Below are 17,124 nucleotides of genomic sequence, written 5' to 3' on the forward strand. Positions count from 1 at the left end.
GATGTTACTAAGCAGCTGTAAACATCAAATATGACTGAGTACTTATGATTATAGAATGGTTCTGCTCTCCTGAAATTCAGCATCCCAAGTTTGATGCAGTGCATTAGTCATTGCCACCACAGATGAGTCGCAGTCTGCTGCCCTCTTCTGTCCACATTGATCTCCTGCAGCTGGACACAGTTCATCAGCCATACTGTGTTGTGTCCTCCACTCCCAGTCATCCGTTATTCTTGGTAAGGACGATCATTTTACTGAGGATCATTTTGATTAAAAAAACAAAGATCAGGAGTACCGTTTAGCTCAGTTGGTAGAGCGGACCCCCCATGTACAGAGGCTTTGTCCTCGCTGGGGCGGCCCCTGGTTGGAATCCCGGCCTGGGAACCATTTGCTGCATGTCACTCCCCCTCTCTCATCCTGTTTCCTGTGGTATCTTGTTCTATCAATAAAGGCCAAAAAAAAAACTTAGAAAAAAACAAAGATAAATGAGGGATGGCTGTAGCTCAGCGGGTAGAGCAGGTTGACTAGTGATCAGAAGGTTGCTGGTTTAAATCCCTGCCCCGGGCAGCACTGAGCTGCACGTCGAAGTGTCCTTGAGCAAGATACTGAACCCCACATTGCTCATCAGTAAGGGCTCTGCGATGAGCTGGTGACTTGTCCAGGGAGTACCCTGCCCTCGCCCTGAGACAAAGCTGGGATTGGCTACAGCAGCAACACCCTGCGACCCCTTGGAAAGGGATAAACAGTTACGGACAATGACATGACATGACAAAGATAAATGTAAAACCTATATTATATTCTAGTACTTGGGATAATTAGCCAATAAGAAGGGAGATTTGAAACTGAAAGTAAAGTCATGTGGAGAACAAAATAAGGATGACACATTTGATGTGGTGAACTGAGACTGGAAACCAAATCTTTTTTTCAACCTAGAGCCTATTAAGATAATTTAGGCTTGAAGTTAACTAACACCTGCCAGGCAGTAGCTTTTTATTGGTTTCCATGACTGCCTTCAATCTCACAGTAACAAGGATTCGATTGTACGGCTAAATGACTTTCATCGTGTGGCACTGAATGCTCAGCTTTATTGAGAATGAATGTAAGGCAGATTTGTGAAGAAGTCGTGTTGCATTCACACTGCAATCTTGTAACAGATCTTTTGGTTGGTAATTTGTGGTTATGCTAGAAAAAAAAACAGCTGACACTGGAAAAAACAAAGAACAAACAAAGTTTATCTGATCACTTTAAAACGGTGCAGACTTTCAAACTTCAAGTGCAAGAACATAAGGCTCAATGACCAAGAACATCAGTGTCAGGGCCAGACCAGGAATGATGTCACTTAAAGGGGAGGAAGAAGAATGTAGATCTTTCATTTAAGTGAAAATGCCAATAAAACAAGACCCGCATTCAAAACCCAAACTCAATAAAGGGACAGGAGCATTATGAGCTAGAGTCAGCTGAAGGGGCTCGAGATAGATGTGGCACATTCATCTATCAAAGCTCAGCGGAGAAATTTAATTTGAAATGATCCCCTAAAACATTCTCCATGACAGCACAGCTGAAAGCGTCTGTTGAAAAATTAGCTCCACTGTCTCTGGAGTGTGTGGGGGTGGGTTGGACTGTTGATGATGAAGAGCAGTTAGTTCAGTGACCTCCCGATCCTCGCCAAAGTCAAATGTCTCCAGGTTTTGACCGATGATACCTGCAGCCTTGTGAATGGTTTCTGGCACTGGTGCTGGTCCCCCAGAACATCACAGTACAGTTTATGCCGCTTGCTACCACAGACTGCGTCAAGTTGCATGTATTGGAAGATCTATGCTTCCTAAGGTTCTGCTCACACACTTGGACACAGCATCAGTGTCAGTCCTGCGGAAGTGTACAGTAGTATAAAATGGTAAAACCTGTGTAAAGTTCAAGTAACCCCAAAACTGTATTTAAGCTAAGTACTTCAGTGAGTGAATGTACTTACTGCTGATTCACTCCCCAACTGGTAATTATAGGCCAGCACAATCCTGGTCCATTCCAAAGCGTGCTTACCTTCTTTACCAAGGACATGCAGGCCCCGCTGAGGAGCAGGGCTGGGCCAGCTGGGCCAACTCCGTCCTGGGATGTCTTCTTGACGCAGTGCAGGACGGTGGACAGCTTGTCCATCGTCCTGCTCTCCCACCCCCGACAGGACACTATCACTCCTTCAGTGATAGACTGATACACCCGAAGTGTGTGAAGGAGAGGTATCGCAGGTCCTTCCCTGCTGCTGCTGTCAGACTGTACAACCTGCACTGCTCCCAGTAGACCTCACCTGTGCACTGTGCAATACAAACTCTACACATCACCCACCTCTCTCTTCTTTTTTTTTTTTCTTGCACTAACTGGATAAATTTCATACTCATGTTTGTTATTCATTAACAACAACCACACTGCTTACAGTTACACTGTTCCCTATGTACAATATCATGTATATACAATGTATATGAGTCTGTTTCTATTTCTTACCTTTTCGTCATATTGTTTACTTTTTTGCTATTGTTGTTTTCTGTTGTAACATTACTGTCCTTCTGCTGTGACACAGAAATTTCTCCATTTGCAGGACAAATAAAGGGACGCTGACTCTGACTCTGAGTTTGTGGGGTTCTCCCTGATAATCAATGAAACACATGGCTAAAATGTGTCAGTGAATCAGGGTTAAAGTAATGCAACATTGTAGTTTGTAAACCATTAGCTGTGTGTTCCAACAGATATTCAACCCAGGGCTAGTGAAAGTGCAGCATCAATCATAAAGCCCTGGGCTGAGTCATCCCATTGACTTGTGGGAAGTGACCTTATGACCTCTTAAAAAAAGCAGACAGCAGTTTAAACCAAAGAAACATGTCCCCTGTAAACATCTCTGTTTGATTTAAATAGCTGCTAGAGGCCCCAAGACTGTCCCAAATCGCAAAGAGCAACTATTAGAAAAGTCCAAGAAACAAATATAAAATTGTGCAACAGAACTCTGTTTTTTAAATTCTTTCCTCTCCCAATGCAGCCTCAAGCATCTCACGGCCCCTCAGACTTATCTGTCCTGAGTCTTGGGACTAAAATACCTCGCCTGATGTGAGTTGGTTATCACTCGCTCCGCCTCTGACCAGCTACAACAGTGAAATGTTAATTTCACACTGATCCAATTCAATTCAATTCAATTCACTTTGATTCAAAAAGCTTTATTTGTCCCGGGGGGGTCAATTAAAGCAACATGAAGTAGTTGTACACAGACTTTAAAGAAATTAAAAGTCAAATATCAGTCACAGGGACATTTTTCTGCAGCATGAGTACTTTAGAGTGAATACTGTATGATTTTAGTCGGCTTTTGAATGCAGGACTCTTTTAGTCGAGAGCTGCTTTTGACTAGTGTTCACTTAAGTTAATGAGTACTTCTTCCACACTTGTGTCTGTCTGTACTGAAAATGAAGCACGCACACTCTTCGTCACTTCTTCATTTCTCTGCTGCTTTCAGCTGGATGTTCGCACCAACACACTGACAGATGTTGCAGCAGCGCTCTTGTGCAGCTGTTGTGTCGGTTCTGAGCGGCTTTGGCCAGCAGAGGGCGCCGGATCACCGTGTTGGGAGTTGAGATGTTCCCCTGTCTCTGCCGAACAGCTCCGCAAAAAAAAAAAGTCAGTCAAGCTAACCATGGACCCCCCTGGTTCTATCCGTGAGGCAAAGTGTGGAAGCGGATCTGATGAGGGGAGAACAACCTCTAATGCAGGTGGCGAGAAAGAGGGATTGTGAAGGGAGTGTGTGTGGGGGGGGGGGGATGGAAAACGGCGTGGGGTGGAAGAAAAAGGGGTAATGGATGTGGGAGGAAAAGAGATGGTGGGAGAGAAATGGAGGCAATCCAAAAGGGGGTATGAAGTGGAAGAGAGGGGGAAGAGGGAAAAAAGGGAGGAGAGGGAAGGATGGGAGGAAGGACGCAGGAGGGCAGGGGTGCGGAGGAGAGAGAGAGGGAGAGAGAGAGAGAGAGAGAGTGAGAGAGGGATGGAGGAAAATGATGGGAGGAGGAGGAGGAGGAGGAGGAGGAGAGGGAGGAGCAGAGGGCAGGCAGGCGCTCAGTCTGTTCGCTCGCAGGAGGAATCAGCAGCAGCAGCAGGACAATGGACGGTCTCCACCGCGGCTCCTAACGGGCACCGGGCTGTTTCCGACACACTGGAATACAAGGTACGGTTGACGGGGAGGGGGGAAGCGGCGCACAGAGCCTCGGACGGTCTCCGCGAGAAAAAAAAAAAAAAAAAAGCAAGATCCAGCCTGCGTTCGAAAGGTGCCATTTGTCTGTGAAAGACGAGAGGCTGCAGGAAGGAAGCGACGCAGCGCAGCGCAGCAGACAGACACCCAGCAGCAGGGCCTGCCGTCCGCCCGCCTCTGGGTCTGAGACCGGCCGGTGACACGTTACAACACAGACGCAGCTGTCACCGTCCACTGTGGCTGTCCGTATGTGTACCGAGTGTGGGGGGGGAATAAAAACACATCCGGAATGCGCGAGTCGTGTTTTCTCCCCTCAGAAAGAATGTCGCGCCGAACTCCCTTTGCGAACCGTACCGTTTATAGGTTCGCGTGGTCAAACGCTGTTGTGCACACGTCCCCGGGTGTAGACCGAGGTGTCTCTGGACGCCCCGAGGTCTTCTGCCGAGTTCGGCGTATGAGTGATTGATCACGTTCTGTATCTTTCCAGTTAAAATCCGATTTGAAAGTGCGAGCTCAGTGCGCGTCGCCTTCCGCTAAGGTGTATTTTGACGGAAGGGGAGAAACGAGCGCACCGCACATAATAGTTGACCTTTTCTCTGTAGTAAAAGCTCCTCTGTGTATTATACGCACGCCGAATTAACAAGTGGTTCGCACCGGTTTCGGAACAGTTAGCTCCCACTCTGTTGGGATTCGTCTGTGCTCCAACGGCACCGCCTCGATAAACTCTCCGTTTTTCGGATGGGAGTCCGGAGCTAGCAGCATATGTCGGGTATGCCAACAAAGCCTCTCTCTAGCCAGCAGCAACAGCAGGAGCACGCAGTGTGTGTGTGTGTGTGTGTGTGTGTGTGTGTGTGTGTGTGTGTGTGTGTGTGTGAGTGAGTGTGTGTCTGCCAGATTGAACCGTTGCACTAGGCCAGGCCGGAGTCTCCTCTACAGATGCAGGGATTGTGGTGTGAATAGATGGAGGCATTGTAGTTGCCATAATGTGCCTTCTGTTGAGCACTGTGTGCGTGACGCACATAGACACGCAGGGAGATACAGAGATGCTGTGCAGGCATGGAGACTTAAGGACTTATTACTCATGTCTGAACGGGCAGCATATTACCATCTCAGTGCAGAGGCATACAGCAGTGGCTGCAGTGTCGGTCTCTGTGTTGATCATATTGAACACACACACACACACACATACACACGCACACACACACATACACACAGGGTGACAGATGTGACAGGTTTCACACACAGCTCTGGCCCTCAGTGTTACAGTATAGAATGATACAAGGTCATTTTGTTTTTTTTATTTTATTTTTTGCCTGTACTAACCACCCAAACACTTCACACATGTCATTTAGGAAAACACAGGCTGTGCTGTTTGTGTGCTGAAGCCTGTTATTAAGTGAAGGGAGGGGCTGTTTGTGGACGTCCATCAATAGGTTATAAGTAGATAGGTTGACGCTTTACTTAAACCCCCGGGGGCAATTCACAAGTCAATAGTCATTTACCTCCATATGCTGAGCATCGTTGGTGCGGGCGGGCAGTAGCTGCAGCCGCGAGGGTTTTATTTTAGATCATATCGACGTGACTGAGACAGAGTGAGTGTTACATCGGTGGGAGGAGGATGGGAGCTCTGAGTAAACACAATACATTGGAATCTAGTTGAAGGATGGAGAAGTCAGCACGGACAGAAGTGATTACAGCGACGGAGGCAGATCAGAGGAACCGGGGCAAATCGGTGACACGGGTGGTGACGGCTGGGAGCTCAACATTCATGAAGCAAAATGTGAGCTTGATTTTAAAGATGAATGAGCTCAGTGTATGTGGAAGCCAAGTTGAAATAAACTGCCATTATCCCTTTAACTATACACTGCATCTGCTTCTTCTTTTTTTTTTTTTTACTATTTGCCAGATGAGAGTGATGTCACTCACGGAATAAAGGCACCCGAGATGCTTGGGAAAATGTCCCCATCCTCAAACAGGACAATCACGGCGCAGTTAGTCGCGAGAGCCCAGATCAAGTGACAGGAAATGCGAAGGGACCCCAAACCGCAAAGGATTAGGGGTAGCAGCAGACAGATGTTGTTCTTGGAAGGACGGGGAGCGTGAAACGAAATCTGGGCAGATGCTGTTTTTTTGAAGAAGCGGCGGATGGTCTGCCTGACTGAAATCAGAATGTTGTGCGCGTTGTTCGTTTGCAAGGTCTGTGTGTGTGTCAGGCGTGTGTTTATCAGTCAGACCAGGAGCCACCAGATTCGTCGTAACAATAACAGGAAAAAGGCCAGGAGCAGTATTAGTGGTGTGTGTGTGTGTGTGTGTGTGTGTGTGTGTGTGTGTGTGTGTGTACGTGCACAACTAGAAGCGCCTGTAAAGGTTATTTGCTTTACATTGGATTGCTCACTTAAGTTCACATGATCAGTCTGTGAGAATCTACTATTTGTCAAGACAGTGTCACAAGACGCACTGTGGTTGCTGTTTCTGTGTGTCTGTGTCTTGGCCTGTGTGTGTGTGTGTGTGTGTGTGTGTGTGTGTCGGTCCCATCGTGGTCAGCTCTGCCATCTGGAGTCAGTGTGAGGCGAGGCAGGCACATAAACGCTCTTTCCATGCACTCCAGTTTTGCCTCAGTAAAGAGTTTCATTCTTTAACGATGCGGCGTCCAATCAGCAGCGGTCGGTTTGTTAGCGTTGCCATGGGGAAGGATGCGAGCTGCCACACAAACAGCGACGAGATCCAACATGTTCATTCCTCTTTCAGTTCAGATGCATGTTGTGGCATTGACATTTTGTTTGCACAGTGTTCGTAGTAGCCACCCTGATAAAGATTGGAGATTTGCATGACATAACTCTTTGCCAGTCACGGATAGATGTTCAAACTTTCCATTTCTTTACGTCTCTTTGGGTTCAGAGATCACGTTTGGCCATGAAATACCCTTGCTGGCTTTGGCTTTGGTTGACACAAACGTGGCCGGAGGTGTCCAGTGGTGTCACGCTTTGAACTCCACCACCGTGCCCCTCCATCTCCCCATTTCAGAGTCAGGCCTTGAGCATGTAATATGACACAGATTATAGAGATGTCAATAGCCAATGACATGTTCAAATGTGAACGTATCAGTGATTGAATGCCAACATTTACCGCTGGCAACTGGGCTGTCAGTCGCTAATGAGAATAACCTTTTGCTGGCGTGCCTAACTTTTTCATTTAGCCGTGCCAACAAGTCATTTCCGTGCATCCAATTATTAACAAGAATAAAACGTGCTTTTCTTCGCTTGAATCACGGCACACGCGACAAGAAATCACGATGACCTCAGTTGTTTAAAAAAGTAAACTGCTACATTTCCAGCACACTGACAGATTTTTGGTGTGTGACCGTGATCGCGGCACCCCGGAGCCCTAGACCTCGCGATGTTTGTCAGCGCTGCATTGGATGATCACCACAGATGCATCGACTTTCCCTCGACACAACCGCGGATCACAGAGGCTTTAGGAGACCTTTGCTCGCGTGTGCCAGCTTGTTTGAAGGGCAAAACTCTTAATGACTTGATGAGAAACCAACCAAAAAACGCCATCCATTAATGATGACATCACACAGAGCTGTTTGTGGGGGTTCCATCATTTGGGTCTCTTTAGTCTAGACCATGGTGGAAAATTGGACTGCAGTATTTGGCATGTTAAGCCTCAGCGAAACAAATTGCAAAGGCAAGGCTGAACGCTGTCAGAATCGCCTCCAGCCGCGTGTGTTTTGTCTCGGGGAGCGTCTCAATCAAAGCGGTACACGCTGTATCGCAGTGACAATGTGACTTAAACAGTCAGTATCACACCTCAGCTGTGAAATTTCACACAAAATCCCCACAGCCTGCGTCCGTCGGACAGAATGAGATGTGTCTCTGGCTCAGTCCGCGTTTGACGTAGCAATCCCATGAGTTGAAAAATCACTTTATCTTTTTTTTTTATCTTTATCTTTTTCTCTCAACCTTTAAAGTGGTGAACAGCGAGCTCCTTGTCTCGCTGACAGCCCACGCTGCCGTGGGGTCCTGCCCGTCAGAGACCCACTGCCGGACGCGGGGCTGAAGAGCCTCGAGACGACAAAGTTTGTTTGTGTTTTTTTGGTCTGGCTTTGTCTGCTTCAGTCTCGTTTTTGAGTTATCACATAAACTGTATGGTTATGTCAGACAGAAGAACAGTTGAACACGCTGCTTTTGTCAAGTTACCCACATTAACACTACCATTGTTGGAGTGGCTCTGTGGAACTTCTCTTTTGCGGTGGTTGGTTGGCTGGTTGTTAGTGCATAGTAGCGGACTCCCTTCTCTGGCCTTAGCTGCACAGGCTTTTATCGGCAACTGAGACAGGGGACTCGAACCAGCGACCTTCGGATAACCAGTCGCTGGCTCTACCCCTGAGCCACAGCCGCCCATACGGCCAATAAAAAGGTGACTAATACAAGTCAATAACTACTTACGGTCACATACAGCCCCTTTAGGTTACTTCATGTCTCGCTCCATTGGAGGAATAGTTCAGCATCATGGGGAATATGTTTAGCTGTTCACTTCCTGAGAGGTAGATGAGAAGCTTGATACCAGTCACGTGTCTGTATGCTGAATATGTAGCCTAGCTGGTACAGGGATTGTAAACAAGGAAACGACTAGCGAGCGCTAAAGCCCGTCCATTTTAATTACCTGGAGTCTCGTCACCACAGTGAGACAGCAGTGAGCGCTCCCAGGCAAAACATCCCTGACACACAGCGCACACATTTCGGAATTTGGCACGGAATAAACAAAACAGATGTATTATAAGTACTAATAAGTGAGCTAGCGATGCTAACAGGGTTGTACCTTTGAACAGAGCCAGGCTCGCTAAGTGGTTGTCGGCTGTAGCTTTGTATGTACAGAATCATGTCGACCTTCCTGTCCAACTCAAGTAAACGAATACGCTTATTTCCCCCAAAATGTTGAACTATTCCTTTAATTGATTAAGGCTGATGTTACCTCAGAGGTTTTTGCATTCACAAACGTTTTGGTGTCAACCTGCTGAAATCTGGAAAGTTGTCAGCTGTTATTCTGTCTGCACATATTTATTTATTTATTTATTTATTTATTTTTTCAGATTTTGTATTTTTTTATCATACAATCATTATTTATCACAGGCCTGTGAATTATGACATGTTACTCTGGGGAACCATTGTGATAATTGCGTGTGCTCCCTGAGCTCAGTCTCGTGGCCGTTGTTGTCGAGCCTGATGTGATCAGACGTTTTCTGTGGGGCGGATGTGACAGCGCAAACTGCAGATGCAATCAGCCAGTAAATTGGATTGCGATCGTGGGCAAACAGAGGGACATCTGCGGGACCACGGGAGCGCGTTCTGTATTCATGCGCTGACTCTGTCGCAAAGCAAATTTGGCGTTTCAGAGCAGCAACATAAAGACACGCGCGACACGTGAGGTCACAGTGCGTCACCATTCTAATTGGATTAATTTGACGGCCTCCTGGAGCTCCATGTGGCCCTTATGGAATACACCACTGAGCACTTGTTTTGCTGTTTGATGCCATGTGTGTAGATGAGTGTGGTCATTTTTTTTAAGATACACATTTTTTTCTATCTCTTAGATTTTTGTGACAGTTATTGTCATGTTTGATAAAATGGCAGATCATAATAAACAGTTGCATCTGAATTTCCCTGAAGCCCAATTTGACCTATTCAAACACCTTTTTCTTATCCAACCTATGGTACAAATCCCAAAGAAGTCTAAGAGCAGCAAATATCATGTTTGAGAAGCTGAAGTTGGGTGAATTGTTTGCTTTATGAGTGAAAAAAACTTATAAGATCAAACCTTACACAGCAGGAGCCGATACGAGCGGATTTGTACATTTCTCGTGAAGCAACTCATTTTGTTTCAAGCCAAATCTGAGATAACTCTGATGACATCATGTTTTGCTGGAGCTTTTATGTAAGACATCCTGGAGTCCCACGGGCTGCAGGCACTGACCGTGAAACACAGCTCTCTACTGTCATCCTTCTAAATAAGATAAAGGCATAAGTGGCCTAAAAATTACTTGCTCAGAAATGTCAAATATTTACTCGCTCCAGCTTCTGAAATGGATTTGCTGCTTTTCTCTTTTCTTTTCTTTCTCTTTTGTGCGATTTTAAAACTCAACGTCTTTGGGGTTTGGACTTTTTCCTTTTCACTTCCATAGATTAAAGGAGTATTCGGTTAAAGAAATAATGATCGACTGCTTGCTAATTGGTGAAAATAATCGTTCGTTGCAGCCGCTCTCTTGCCAACAAAACACAATTATTTAGCCGTAATCTGAGAAGTGATATGAATTATTATTGATAATGATAATTTCACGCACTAATACGCTGCATGGTCAATTTCACGGCAGCACTTTGTTCAGAATGGAGTGCAGAAGTTTCAGTCCGTGGGGAAAACAGCACTGGTTTGAACAAGTTAGTTAAAGTAGTTGTTTCAAGCTCCAGCTTGTGTCAGTGTGACCTCTGACATGAAATAACTCTCTTCTCTTTTCTTCTTCTATATTGACCGGTTGTTTTGGAAATCCAACTGGCAAACTAACAAATTTCAATCTCATGATCAATTGTTCTGACAAATATTAATAGGATTATGGATGGAGTTATTTAATCAGAAAATAATGAAAATAGATATTGCTAATTCTCGGTGATGCAGGTGACATCAGTTTGGTTGCTTTGTCCAACCAACAGTCAGAACCCAGATCAAGCTAAAAGAAGAGAACAGCAAAGAAAAGAAGCCAGATCCAAAAGATGTTCTGTTCAATAGATCAATTTAAAAATGAGTCATTTAAAACCAGTAAAACCTGCTGGATCCAGGTTTAAAAAGCTAAAATAAGGGTGTATCTCAGTTATACTTTGGGTTTGCTGGTTGCATGACAGAATAAGGAATCTCCTTGAAGGCCATGCTTTGGGTCATAGTGACCTATCTTGGGTTCACTGTTTGACATCATAGTAGATGAATCTTGACAAATGTGAACGATATGTATGTCTGTCTCTTTCTGTGTGTGATCCAGGAGGTAAATGTCACACAGCTCCGGGATGCTGCTGTCCTCATCTCTGCAAACCTGCTGTTCACCAGGGGGCATCTGACCGACCAAACATGATGAAGACTGAGCCCCCGTCGGCCACGGGGGGCAACGGGTCCTCCGGTGGCAGCAGTGGGGGGAGCGGGAACTCCAACCTGCGGAGTCCCTCGCCCCACCGCAACGCCTACCAGGCGGGGCTGGCGGCCCTCAAGAAGGCCACCGACCACCTCAACAATGCCGCCAACGGAGGCGCCGAGCCCTCCTCGAAGCCCACTCCTCTGCCCCGCCCAACTGGGAGGGGCCGGAAGTACGGATCGAACGTTCACCGCATCAAGAACATGTTCATGCAGATGCAGTCTCCTGGTGATGAGGAGGATGGAGCTAAAATGATTGGTAATCCTCCTGCATAGTTAGAGCTTCCTCTTCTTCCTCTTCCATCTTCTTCTCCTTCTCCATCCTTCTTCTTCTTTATTCTCCATCCTTCTCCTTCTTCTTCTTCTTATAATTAATATTATCATCATCATTACCATTTTACCTCCAGAAACATACTATGACTCCTTATATTCAACTTGAGCTTGAAGGTTCAACTTTTGTTTTAAACAGTCCTCTGTCCTTCCCTTGATGCTGTTCCCGATTAAGTCTCCTGTCATTGGCAGGTAAAGATCAGGCTGTGAAGCTGTCCCTGCCGAGGGCATCCAGCCTCAATGAGAACGTGGACCACAGCGCCCTGCTCAAGCTCGGGGCCACAGTCTCAGAGAGGGTCAACCGCTTTGACTCTAAACCCGGTGGGGAGGGTGGGGGCTCCTCTGCGGGCTATTCCAAGCTCCAGGAGACCCGGAGGATCTTCGAACAGCGGACTCTACAGGTCAGAAGCCTCTTTGTACCAATCACTTGTGCGTCTGTTTCCATTTCAATACGATCTGACTTGACTGACTGTTGTCTCGTCCAGGAGAAGCAAGCTGCCACCAACCGGATCTTGTTAAAGAAGGAGCGGGCGTCAGGCTTCCAGGACAGCCGTCTAGATGTCGTGGCTCGCTTTAACGGCTCCACTGAGGCTCTGGACCGGCTGGACGACCCCCCCGCCCCTCCTCCTGCTCCCCCTCTCGCTGCTCCCACTGCCGCTGCTTCAGTCGGACCTCATGACGCCGTCAGCCCCACCGTCAGCCAGCTCAGTGCCGTGTTCGAGAAGAGCCAACCGCAAAACAATCTCTACCTCCCCCAGCGTCGGCCAGGTCCTGCCCTAGCACCGAAACCAAAACCACCAGCCAGAGCAGAAGCTGGAAGGAAGGTAAGAGGAATTTGCTTAACTTTAAAACAAAGGCTACAATCTGCAATAAAAGTAAAGGAGGCTGGTTGAAGAAAATAGCATGATGAGTTGATCTTTTTTATCTCCTTCGCTCAGGCAAAGGTGTTACCTCCAGGTAAGGAGAACCACGAGGAGGCGGCAGCAGGAGTTGAGAGCACCCAGGCAGCAGAGCTACCAGAGGGGACCGGCTCTCTGCAGAGGAGCGAGGGAGGAGCGATCGCAAGCGAAGAGAAGGAGGAGTTTGGACAGTCCGGAGACCAGCTCTCCAACTCCTCATCGTCCTCAGTGACTGTCACTTCCTCCTCTTCCTCTTCGGAGATCAAATCGGAGTTGGCAGCCCAGCCAGCAGCAACTGAAGCCAGGGGCTCAAGCACGGTGGCCCCGGAGCGAGGGCCGCAAGCCGAGGAGCAGGACAGCTCCGCGGAGGCCGGGGCCAGGCTCGTCCAGGCCGATGTTCATGCCTCGCTGGAAAATGGAGAAAAAGAGCCTTCAAGTTCCTCCCCCTCCTCAGAGGAGAAGGAGGCGGACTCCGATGAGAGGAGAGGTGAGGGCGAGGAGGAGGAGAATGACGAGGATGGCTCGAGGAAGGACGATTACTCAGAGGGCGATCTGGTGGATATCAGTGCATACAGCGGGCTCGGGGAGGAGGACTCTGGCGGCAGCCAGCTAGATGATGAGGAGGATGAGGAAGATGAGGAGCCATATCACCCGGAGACCAGCTGCTCCGAGATCACGGGCCTACCAGAGGAAGAGGAGCCCGTGCCGCCCAATAGGAAGATCCGGTTCAGCACAGGGCCGATCAAGGTGAGCGAGTCTTTGTGAGGTTACATTTCTTTCACCTTTGACAAGCGGTGACATTCAGACATGTCAGAAGAACTGATGTTAACCATTAATGGTTTGGGAAGCTTCCCAGCTGATGTCAGTGCTGTCAGTTTTATTGGAGCTCCCATAAGAGGAACTCCTTGAGGCACTTCCTGTTTGGCTTCAACATTCAGTCATGGTGGTTTCCACTCAGGGGCCACTTAATTTAAACTAGACTGCAGATCCACTAACTCTTTTGTTAAACCAGTGACAAGTGATAAGGCAAAGTAATGTCCTCTTCATATCATAATAGTTCATATTATTGTGTTGAAAGTATATGGAATGTCTGTTTGATGTGAAAGGCACTCTGCAAGCAACAAACCCAGTTTATGAAATATATCCCCAGCACCTTTCCGCTCAGCTCGCTTTGTTTTTTCAGCCCACAGCTTTTCTGTTTCAAAAATCTCTCATCAAACCAAACATGCAGCTGTTATCAGCGAGAAAGCTCCAAAGAATCACTGTGTTATTCCTGCCAAGCGCCAAAACAGCAGCCGGCCTGTGAACGTAGCCGAGCATGTAGCTGCTAAAGAACCAGGTGTTTCTCTCAGGAGGTGGTGGAGACCAAAACAGAGTCAAAGGAGGAGAAAATATTGGTCTTTCATTTATCATTTAAAAAATGCTAATGTTTGCCCATTTTCAGCATGTCTGCTGGACGTGGAGAAAGCTTTCAGATTGAAATGCGTTTCTTTAATGAGATGCTATGCGGTGGTGGAGGAAGAATTTAGATCCTTTATTTTAGTAAAAGTAGCAGTAGTTCAGTGTGAAAATGCTCCAAAGAGTCAAAGTCCTGCACTCAAAATATAAATTAAACACACAAGGAACTTTTCGATGGATATGAAACAACCTCAACAGCCTCATATTTTCCTATTTTTTAGAGTCCAGTTTGTTTCACCATCATCAACAATAAGAATGGCAGGTCCTTGTAGTAGCATGAAATTAAAGTAAAAAAAGTACTTGCACCAAATGAGCCGTCAAGAACCGAGAGTGAACATACTCTTTATGCAAAATGAAAAAAAACTTTTTGTACTTTATTTGCTTCTTAGTCTCTTAACTGTATAATTTATATCCTGATTTAAATTTTGTCTGCAAATCTGAATCTGCACAGTAACTAGGAACTGTCGGGTGAATGGATTGAAATACAAGATAAGATAATTTCCAGTGAAATCAAAGAAAGTAGTGGCAGTAGTATTGACAGTAGTAATATAGTCAAGTACAAGGAGCTTCAGATTGTACTTACAGTAAGTATAATGTTTGAGTAAATGTACTTAGTTACTTTCCACCAACAAGAGCCACAGTGTTTGTTTCACTGCTGCCATGTCGGATCAGCTAGTGAAATACTGGGCTTGAGTTGCTTTGATTGATATGCGTTGAATTATTGGTTTCTGGGAATGAACTAACAAAAATCAGTGAGGAAGAATCTGAGTGTATTCAGCGGAGGCCCCTCATGATAATGTGCATGTGTGTGAGTCTGCGTGACAACGGAAAAGTTGAAGAGAAGAAATGAACAGAGTGAGGAAATCAATGAGAAGACTGACTGACTTCCTCCTTTTTTCTTTTTTCTTTTTTTTTTTACATCACACACAGACATGCACACACACAGAGGGGAGGGGGTAGGGGATGTTCACTCTTTGATTTCTCCACAGGATATCCTGCTGACTCTAACTCAAACTGTGTGTGTGTGTGTGTGTGTCTTTGAACATAGATCTTGATTTAAAAGATGCAGTTCTCTGTAACCCCCCCACCCCGGCAAGGCAGTCAGCTGGTGCGGGTTGTGAAACATGTCACAACGTGCCGTGTTGAAGCGGTCACATTAACAACTTACTTCCTCTGTCAAACAGTCAATTGAACAGAATACCACAGAGTGTAAAATGATAATATACCATGTAACAGAGGAGATAATAAGGGAGATTAAGATTTTATGTCTTTAAGCAGAACAAAGACTACAGAATGGACGCTGGCGGCGTTCCCTGAGGAATCGCCTTTCTCTCCTCGGTCATGTCCACTTACGCTGGCGGTAGAGGATCGTGAGGAGGGACGTGTTTTAATTTCAGGCCAGGCATCAGGTCAAAAGGGAATTCTTTACATTTTCTTGGACTTTAAAACGTTTAACCGCTGACCTCTCTGGCCACAGTGCAGCTAAAAGTAGAGCTGTGGCCTGAGGCAGCGTTGTTTACTACTAAGGTAACGGCTACAGTCAGCCGCCTAGAGGACGGTGTCGAACCAGCGTTGGCTGCTTATGTGCGAAAAATCTGTTGTCAAGTTCTGGGGGACAGCTATTTGTTCACTATCATAACACAATCACACAGAGCATCACATCTGTGCCAGTCTGACGTTGTTGTACCGTCTACATGCCATCTGGTGTCGGCAGATACTATTATATATCCCATCACAAACACAGTCTTACATACTTTTCATAGCAAATACCAAAAAAAGATGAATGTAGATATAAAACCTATAAAAGACGCTTGATTTCAAGTTGAACAGAAGCAGGGACGATAAAGGTGTTGGATGTAAAATATAGGATTTGGTTGCCAGACGTTTCAGTCATAATGATTCAGCTGTTTGCTGCCCACTGCTTTAAAACGAGCTCCGCACAGGCACTTCCTTCAGATGCCACCCTCAGCTCTCTCTCCCTCTATATCCGTCTCATGTCTTCGGAGGGTTGCTGCCGCTTTGACTCATTTCGAAGGTTCATTAACCTCGCCTCACCACAGTAAACACTGAGGATGCAATGACACGATGTTCCGGGATACAGAGAGCTTTCTGAAAAAAAAAAAGTCAGTTGAGAGGTGCGTCTCAATGTGAAAGTCATCCTTGCATTTCCAAAGCTTTTTGTTGTTTTTTGTTGTTTTTTTTCCTACTACACGCCACACGTTGATAGACATCTGATAGTTGAAATTCCAGTGAGAAACGGAGGCCAGTTGAGATGATAACTCTTACTGTGCAGGGGGGATTGAGAAAAAACACTGATTAAAAGCTCAGTGCCACCTCAAAAAGGCTTTAAAAAGGTAACTTGAGCATGGGATGTTATAGCCTACTAATGACATCATACTAACAAATCTACAAATGAATGACTAAGAAACAAAACAGTCATTTATCAGTAAAATCATGCAAACCACCCATGAAACCTACAGTAGGAACATTATTTACATAAAAAAAGCAGGTGCAGATCTGTTTCAGGTCACTGAAGGAAGTGAACACTGAAGAGAACTGTTTTATATTAGTCATTTGCAGGGTACCTCGGTGTCGTTACCTGCATTTTGTCTAAGCAGAAACAACAGTGTCTGCATTACAAGCACAACTGCTGACAGTCATGATATAGAAAGTGTTATTTAAGTATTGGCCTGGTTCAGAAGGGCAGAAGGGTTGTAGCAGCTTGAACCACTGGAGCCACCATACTCAGCACGTTCCTGAGTGTGGCTGATTAGCATCCTGTCTGCTCTCACCACCACACAAACCACTTCCTACTACTTCCTCACTACTTGTAACCTTGTGGGCATTGGAGTGAAGGTTAAATAATAATAAACCCGATTTGGAGTGGCAGTAAGCTCGTATTCTGGAGTGTCGAGTGTCTATCTAACACCAGTCCCTCAGTGTTGTGTCTAAACTACAGTTCTGAGATTCGCATTGTAATGAGGATTGGTTACACCCGCGAGCATCCATAAAGGATTCTACGTGACAGCATGTGGTATGAATGGAGCC

The 17,124-nt window shown here is 46.1% G+C and overlaps 1 protein-coding gene across 2 annotated transcripts in view; it reads left to right on the forward strand.

Annotated features, from left to right (window-relative positions):
• The first annotated feature begins 3,947 nt into the window (after positions 1–3,947).
• Positions 3,948–17,124, forward strand: part of LOC119014221 (neurabin-2-like) — a 30,547-nt gene continuing 17,370 nt past the window's right edge. The window contains exons 1-5 of one of the 2 annotated variants that reach the window (XM_037089204.1): positions 3,948–4,189; positions 11,244–11,648; positions 11,918–12,120; positions 12,205–12,543; positions 12,658–13,365. In XM_037089204.1, coding sequence (XP_036945099.1) covers positions 11,330–11,648; positions 11,918–12,120; positions 12,205–12,543; positions 12,658–13,365 — 1,569 coding nt within the window. In that variant the 5' untranslated portion in view covers positions 3,948–4,189; positions 11,244–11,329. Of the gene's footprint in view, positions 4,190–11,243; positions 11,649–11,911; positions 12,121–12,204; positions 12,544–12,657; positions 13,366–17,124 lie in introns of both variants that reach the window. The other variant, XM_037089203.1, reaches the window with a different exon arrangement.

This window comes from Acanthopagrus latus, chromosome 23 (assembly GCF_904848185.1).
Source record: "Acanthopagrus latus isolate v.2019 chromosome 23, fAcaLat1.1, whole genome shotgun sequence".
Classification (NCBI taxonomy): Eukaryota; Metazoa; Chordata; class Actinopteri; order Spariformes; family Sparidae; genus Acanthopagrus; species Acanthopagrus latus.